The 8,605-nt window shown below is 39.6% G+C and overlaps 1 protein-coding gene across 1 annotated transcript in view; it reads right to left on the minus strand.

Annotated features, from left to right (window-relative positions):
• Positions 1–1,063: 1,063 nt before the first annotated feature.
• The window catches only part of LY75 (lymphocyte antigen 75), a gene marked incomplete at its 3' end in the record, with an annotated part of 28,528 nt that continues 20,986 nt past the window's right edge, over positions 1,064–8,605 (minus strand). Inside the window, exons 18-23 of the mRNA XM_009878555.1 lie at positions 7,587–7,651; positions 6,261–6,337; positions 5,075–5,211; positions 3,951–4,056; positions 1,851–2,011; positions 1,064–1,193 (exon numbers count right to left, since the gene is read on the minus strand). Coding sequence (XP_009876857.1) covers positions 1,064–1,193; positions 1,851–2,011; positions 3,951–4,056; positions 5,075–5,211; positions 6,261–6,337; positions 7,587–7,651 — 676 coding nt within the window. The remainder of the gene's footprint in view (positions 1,194–1,850; positions 2,012–3,950; positions 4,057–5,074; positions 5,212–6,260; positions 6,338–7,586; positions 7,652–8,605) is intronic.

Raw genomic sequence — 8,605 nt, forward strand, 5'->3', positions numbered from 1 at the left:
ATATTTTATATATATATATATATACACAATATATCTATAGATATATTGTCAGCCTCCTATTAATATAACCTCCCTTTTTGAATTTTTATGACTACATCGCTTCCATCCAGACTTTTAATCTGGACAGTCAGAACTTCTGAACTATTTGGCACCGAAATAAAGATGATTTTTTTGGAGTGTGTTAACGGGGTGTGATATGTGGCAGGGAAATCTCTGCACATATGAGAATGAAGAAGGTGGACGTATTCTTAGAGTAGTTGCACACCTGGTTTTGGGTTTTTTGTTTTTAGAAGGCAGCATGTTAATTACTTAAGAGGGTTATTCAGACAGAGGAGCATATTAATAAGTGGATATGCTGAACATTAGCCCACAGCAGTAATTAAATGCATATGATAGCTATATGCATCTGATCTGATTCCAGTAATTGGTATCAACCAGCCCACATGGCTACATCATCATATTATTTTTAGTTCAGATTAAGAAAACCCACTCACGCCAACGGATCTGTACAAAGCCAGGGAAAGCTGCATCACTCCAAATCATCATTCTCCATGCGTGCCCTCAAGGTTTGCTTTGGGGAGACCAATTTCAGCCTTAAGAGTACATGATACCTCATATTCTGATAGTGCTAAAAACCATGGGATATGTTTAAGGAGGATGGAAATATTGTGAGATTCCTTCCCAGGGCTTCTCACTTGAACAGTTCTGAAGAGGCAAAAGGAATCACTTGTTCACCCCTTGATGTACATGACCTCTATAGCTACAGAACATTAAAGCCCTCTCTGCTGAAGTATGGTTCCTCTGAAACCACACAGACTCTCTCAGGAAAACAGATTCTCCTTTTGCATTGAGCTATGAAAAATGAAAGGGAAAATTCTGAATGGCTGACAAAAATAGGTCCCAGATCATCCTCCACACACTGCTTTTCCAAAATTTACTTGCTAGGTCTTTACAAGAACCTTGCTCTTCAAGTGTAACGATTTACATAGATTAAAAGTTCTCCTGGCACACACATCTTAACTGCAAACTGCGGCTGTAATTTATTTTGACTCTCCAGACTTACCTATAGGCCGCTGGCATATACCCAAGAAGTGCTTGTCAGCACAGGCAGTGAAATTCCATGTTCCAACATACTGTGATTTGGGATCATTGAGGATTACACCGCACTGATTGTTAAATTCTTCATCAAAAAGCTGAAACCCAGAAATATGCTTATCAGACTCAGATGAGGCACAAACATACTTGTGTAGAGAAGGTGAAGTAACACAAGGCTAGCAGAACCCAAGCTGTCTGAACTTGTTTAAGACGTTTCAAAGGAGTGGTGCAATACAGCTTGCTTACAAAGGCTGTGAAGTGCCTGGACTCCAAAAAAAATTGTAAGTTAAATATAGGGGAAAATATTAAATCAAATGGTTTAAAATAAACCTTTTTTGTAGGTGTGATTCAATTTACTTATGCTTCACCTCGAGTAGAGCAGCAAGCAAAAAATACCAATGGACAATGGTTTACAGATGCATTAAGTGTAACTGAACCAAGAACTATTGGTGACATCTTTTTGATGACTGTTTTCATGTAGTCTTTAAATTGCAAATAGAAGATCCAGAAGAGTCATTAAATAGTTGTTTCAGCTTTTCTCCTTCGCCCTTCAGTGTTTTGTATCTCAGTTCAGAAGCTGTCATCCAAATAAAGGTAAACAGTCATGCTGGTTGCCAATTAAAACCACTAACTGGGAGATTCGGTCTGTTACATAATTTTGGAGTATTTTGGTTTTTTTTTGTTGTTGTTTGATACAGTCAATATTCAAGATTTCATTACTCAAAAGTCAAGAGAAGTCAAAAGTCAGAACTTACATCCAGTGGAATTTTCCTTAATCTTCCTGTCAGGAGTGGGTGAAAGTTGCTATACAACAATCTACTCCCATCTATCCATTTGTTTTCCCTTGTGCTGAACAGAAACTGCAAACCAATCCAAATATCTTCTCGCATACCAGGAAGCAAGGATGTTATATAATCTGTTGGGCAGAACAGTAAAGGTACACGCTGTGGTTCAGACAACAACAGTAAACATGTATAAGATAATGCAAGCCCTGTATTAACTTAATTTTCCCAGCCCTTATGATTGCCAAATGCCTATCATCCCTTCTTTCCACAATATAACACCTTTCACGTTGATTTTATCTGAAAGGAGCAGAATTTGTCTTCCAAATTCTCAGCTGAGGAGCAGGCAGTGGATTTCACCCGTTTCTCTGCCCCCTTCTTTGTATTCTTGCATCGACATCCAAATTTCAGAAGCCGCTTTTCCACAGGTCTGCAAGATCTTCTACTGCCTCCTAAAAGAGCTCCCTCCTACCCCCTCTGAACTGAGGGAGGAAGCCTCATCTCCCATGTTCCTCTCCTGCTGACACACACCATAAATCAGAACCACTTCCTGACTTCTGGCAGGGTTTGCCCACCCCACTATCAGAGAAAGCAGGACAGGACAAAGGAAGTCAGGTTTAGCTGGGAAAAAAAAAATCAGCCAGGGAAACCTTAAATCGGAACCTTTTCAGTGGGCCTTGAGGCACAAAAATGATGGGGTTTAGTAACCTCTCTGGCACCAAAGGTTCATTCACTGAGCTTGTCTAGATTAGGGAGACAAACTCAAACTATGTAATTAGCTACTGCTGACATGTCTTAACTGCTGGCCACCTGCCAAACTAGCCACAGCCTATTTTCTGAGCTGCACAAAGCCGGTGAAGATTTACGTGTCAGAGCTAGCAGCCACCTAATGCCACTGGGAACAGCAGAAGCAACCCACACAGAGAGGCATGCTTCTTCAAGAGGACTGTGCCTTCTCTCCATACAGCTGGCCTCCACTACGGAGGGGAGAGAAAAACAAACAAGAAGCAAAACCAAACACTTTCACATGCCCCAAACCAGGCAAAAGATCCTGCTATGTACCAGTTCAGAATGGCTATGCTTTTGCAATCTCAAAAGCATCCAGAGCCATGCAGGTCTCAGACAAGTACACTCCTGTACGGTTACAGCTCTATTCCTCCCCCATAAAAGCAGTAAAAAATAAAGAATAAAATTACTCTTCAGCTGCTGCCTGTTCCTTAGTCCACTACTCATATTCCATTTAGCAAGACATTATTTGCCTATAAAGAAAATATGTGCTGTGCACATTGCCGAATTCAGCTGAGCTACTTCAGTTATAGCTGCACAGAACCGTTAGTTATCCACAAGAATATATATGCAAATACAGCTGTCTCATTCAGCAGTTTTATTGCTGAACATTGCCTGCAGCCAACATCTCTCCCTCACTGCACTTACCTCAGTGACTCTAGTTTACGTGACAGGCAAGAGGCAGGTCCCAAAGGTGGGACAGCTCTGTGTTTTGCCATCCCCCTGCCTCCACCCTCCTATCAGTGTCCTGGAGAGCTTGCAGGTGGTTGTACTGGACACGCTGCCACATTAAGCTGCTCAGCACACTCAGACAAGAGAGGGTCCTACGTGCTCCACTGGGCACTGTGTCTGCCTTCTTCTTCCCACGCAGACATCTAAGCTTGTGTTGGAAGCAGCTCCTACCTAAGGTGGTGTTCACAGTGCAAAGGCTACAGTCTCAGTTACGTTTTAACTTGCAAAGCAGAACATGAGAATTCTTCCTTTAGTGGTGATCCTTCTATCCTCAACCCTTAAAGCAAGGTTTTAAAATTTTTCTTCTTATAGTAAGTTAAGATCATACAGAGAAGCTGCTCTTTGAACTGGCTCAAATGTCTGCTGACTGCATTTCCATGTTACAATTCCAGTGATGCAATAGACAACACATTTTTAACTGGTCTTGGACTTTTAGAACGCTCCCAGCATGCCTGTAGATAACTAACTGATTTTACACTTAAGTTCTTAAGCAGAATGACACTGAATTTGGAAGAGAAGCTGCATACTGAAAGTGTCCCCAGTTCACCATCGTACCTTGCTCAGCTTGATTTGAGATAGATGGAAGAGAGCCTCCAAAAGTTACGCACTTTTCATTAGCCGCATTAAATGTTAAATATTCAGGTTTCATCTTTAGAAAACACTGCAAAATGAACATAACGAAACGGATTTTCATCACACCATTGCTTCCTAAGAAAGAACTTACAAGAAAAGGTTCTTAAACCAACCCTAAAAACTCATTTCTCATTTCCTGCAAAACATACTATTTTTTCTCAGAAAGCAAGGGAACTGACAACGGGCTGCATGCATTTATTATTAGCTTCAACAGAATAGCTAAACATAAAATGATCCCACTGACTAACTCCTTGTTCACTGAGGATCAGAATTCAGTAATTTAATCGCCTACATCAGGATCACATTCTGTTTTAAGAATGAGAATTTGCCCATGAACTCTAAAATCAGATTGGATTGGGCCAGGAACCTGTAGTGTAATGCATTACCTTCTGGGAGAAACTACATGGGAGAAACTGAAAATCTGTACAGATGTGAAGTAAATTTGCAAACCTTGGCACAATGTAACAGTGCGGATTTGATTCGTGCTCCTTCTTACATACAGAATAATGATGGGCTAAATAACAGGAATCAGTCTCACTATGACTTTAGAAGACTGCCTTAAAACATAGTACTGAAATACACTAGACTATGCCCTCTGACTTCTTTGTTCATACTTAAAAGCTGCTTCTAATTCTTAATGAGTAAAGTTCTTAAGGCAGCTTAGGAAGCAGAGTGCCTGCTAACTTGCTGCCTATGATTACTCAGTGAGAGAACCAAGACAATTCTGCCACAGAAACCTCATCCTCTCCCTTCCTAAACCTTCTCTTCCTTCAAAGGCCGAGCCCAAGATTAGAAAACGCAACTAACGTTCTTGGATCTAAACGTGTGGTGATGGGAAAGCAAAAATCACGAAAACTATTGCTTTGAAATTAAGAAACCACCAATCCTGAATAAGGGAAAAATTTTGATCACTACAGTTTTCAAAAGTTACCTCCTAGTCCATTCCTGAACACAAAGGCTACTTCCTCACCTCTTGTAGCAGGGCATTCCATCTCACTGGATTACGAAAAACAGGTAAGAATTATTGATCTGTATTATTGCTGTACCTTATTCCGGAATTGATGCCAACCTTTAGGGCAACCTCCTGTGACTGGGCGGTAACTGGGATCATGTTTCTCTAGTAAAGAGGCATTATTTTTTTCACATATGAAAGGCAGTTTCACATTACAGTTAACTGGGTAGTCTGCAGAAATAGAAGTTTCAAAGAACAGTTACGGTAATGCCTATGATGCTCCAACTGCCATCCATAATTTATGACATGACAATGACCAATCTGAAGAGAAGTTCTCTTCAGTGCAACTGCAGTGAAGTACTTTGTATTAAAAGTAAAAAAAAAAACCCCACAAACAACAAAAAAACCCACAAAAACATAAATGTTTTATATCAGACAGTAATATAATATTGCTAAAGATCAGGTCGTATCCCTTACTACAGACAATTTCAAAACAGAAAAATCATGAAATAAGAAGATTTTGAATACGAGGACTCATCTCCCATTCTGGCACGGAGGATGTATGACCTAAAGCCAAAAGGAATCCTTTAACATCCATATAGAGAGTATCTGGCCTGTACTGCTTCACATGACTCCTACAGTACCTGGACTGGCTTCCCAGACAAGAGCAATTTTTGGCCAGTAGGCATGAAGACAGGCCAGCAGCATCCAACAGAATAAAGGAAAATGGGCTTTAAAGTGGAAATGGTAGGAGACAGGAGGAACTATTTGTTCTCTGGGTGTTATACATTTTCCCCAACATAAAACAACATTGAAAAAATTAAATAAGAAGCTTCAAGCACCACCTGCTCGCATTTGCATTACTTTGTGCACCTCTTCCAGTATGACTCTACTACTTAAAGAAATCTGCATCTCCAGATGCATTTGTGGTTACACGTATTCATCCAGTCAAGCTCCTCTAACTAACACAACTCTAAGCTTAATTTCCAGAGCTCAGGGTGTGTAGCACAAATACAAAAAGGCAGCCACTAAACCCAGATTTCACTTAATTCATTTATGCTGCAAAAAGAGTGACAATCAATCAATCATACCCACCTTCTGAATTCAGGTTTACCTTTGGTCATCAAGAAATACTATCATGGCTTCTACCATGAGGAAGAAATAAATGTCATTCACTTATAATTTGATCTAAGAGTTTGGGCAGTATAGTAATTGGTTTTAAAATTTTATTTCAATATAATAATGACCGAGAGGTGTGAAAAAAATATAACCAGCCTTACCTCTGTACCAGTTTTTTCTAGAAACATACCAGCAATCTCTCAGGAATCGATCATGGTAGCGCGAAAATAACTGTAAACTGGACACAAACATTTCAGAGTCAATCTCCAATCCAACGTGATCTTGAAGTGGAAATTCTGAGAGCAGAGCCAGTGCAAGCAAAAATATGGACTAGCAACTGTTTCTAGGAGATGCCCTACAACACTGGGAAGGACGGAGTGGGGGAAAAGCTAAACTAGGAACAAATACGTGGCAGGTTCAGGAGTTAGGCACCATGCCCAAATTACCTTTGTTGAGGAGATGTGCAGAACAGTTGGGAGGTTATTTAGCACCACGCTGCAATCACAGCACATCGTCAAGAAAAGTAAGGAGAACAGGCAACAGGTCCTGGCTTATTTTCACAGTAGTATATTGCTATAATATTTTGGAAAATGCAGAATTTTCCTTGTAAGAAGCCCACAGTCCTTTGGTGCAACCAGGAATGGCATGATGCAAGGTTTGCTGGGAGTCATCTCAGTTTTACAGGGCTACACTATAAGCCCTCCGAGACTCTGGCATTACCTAATTAGAAGAGTGACTTTTAAACCAATTTCTCCTTCCCTGTTCTCAGGTGCTTCTCTGATATCCTCAGAGCCAACAGAGAGGGGTTTTTTTTAAGAACCTGTTTCCCCACTTCCCCCAATTATTAACAGAACACAGAAGTGGGCTTAAAAATTAAAAAAAAAAATATTTTAAAGATCAACAGAATATATTAGCTACTAGCGCCACATATTTCAAGTATTCACATGACCAGGCTAAGATGTTGAAGCCCAACAACCTGAAATCAAGAGGCTCTGACAGACACCAAAGTGTGGATTATGAATTCAGTTATTATTAAGTTATTATGAATTAATTTTTTTTTACGTCGATAATGCTTATAGTGGGAATTCACCACTTGGCAGCTAATTAAAATATTTCGACATAATTTTGCAATATGCACACTTTCTAACTGTACACCCATCCTGTCTCAATCTCTGCTTGTTTTATGGAAGCACTGAACAGTTCTACTCTCTGTTTTAAGTACTCTCTGGTCTAAGCATGGCAAGAATCGGTGCAGATACATGTGACCAAAAGAGGAGAACAGTGGTCGGTGCCTAATGCTGTATTTTTTTTTTCCCAGCTTAGGTCCAAACTATTGATCTTGCTTCTTAGGGATAATACAGAAGTAACCTTTTACGAATACGTGGATACAGTATCTTCCTTCAGAAACTATTTTAGTTAACTATATTCCTAAAAAGCACAGCAAAAAAAAAGCTTAGAATAAAGCATCCCATAATTATTCTACGTACGGTGAATGATAGCTGTAGCCATAATCAATAAACTTCAGCCACCACTTCTGTTCACTGTTTGACAACTGTGGAAATAAAGAACAAAACCCCCAGTAATTTACACTCCGTAAAGAGCTCCAGAGTCTACCAAGGATAAATCAATGACAAAAGTCAATTTTGATTTAAAATGTTTCCAAAATGTGCAGGAACTACTACTGTTCAGCAACAGGAAAGGACACAATTCAAGACCGATAGGCAAAGCAGATGGATCCCTGCCACCTCCTAGAAAAAAAAGCCCCTATTTTCACAGCAAACCTTGTAGCACCGTCTTAAGTGTGTGCTAGATACATCATTTCCACAAAAATTCGTGGCAGAATTTCTGCCAGAAAACCAGGACATAGCTGCAAGCTGCCTGAAGCTGATGTGGTTCAAGCTAGAGGTGTAGCGGGTCACATCCTCAATCTCCCCTGTCTCGTAATTCCTCCTTCCAGGTAACTTCTCATCAGGATAGATTTCATGAAAAGAGCTTGTAAGCTGCTGATTTCACAAAGTCTTGTCTCACAAGCATGAATAAAGGTAGTTACAGAAACGCTCAGACTTAAAATACTTTGGTAAATAACGTACATCATTACTACAAACATCACAAACCCCTTTCAGTAAAGTCTATCAGACCATCATGCATTTCTAATTAATCCTCTTTTCGTGAGGTGAAAACGGATGTTCTGTCCTGTGCATAAAATTAAGAACTGGTGTAATTGTTGGTGAAATATTTGCAAATAATGTGATGCTTACACAGTGGTGCTGTTATGACAGACTCCATTTGAAGGTGGTGGGTTTTTTGTGTTTTGTTTTTTTTTTTAAAATTTTGTTAAGGCTACTTTTCAATTTAAAAATTCTTTTAAAAGACTTGACATAAAAATAATTCTCTTTTAACTAATTTTTTCATTCTAAGTACAAATAAAAACTCTTAAGGCCAATACGAAAGATAACTAAAGGATTAACATTTTCTTCTATTGCAAAAGCTGGCAGGAAATTTCCCT

This window comes from Apaloderma vittatum, unplaced genomic scaffold (assembly GCF_000703405.1).
Source record: "Apaloderma vittatum isolate BGI_N311 unplaced genomic scaffold, ASM70340v1 scaffold17451, whole genome shotgun sequence".
Lineage (NCBI taxonomy): Eukaryota > Metazoa > Chordata > Aves > Trogoniformes > Trogonidae > Apaloderma > Apaloderma vittatum.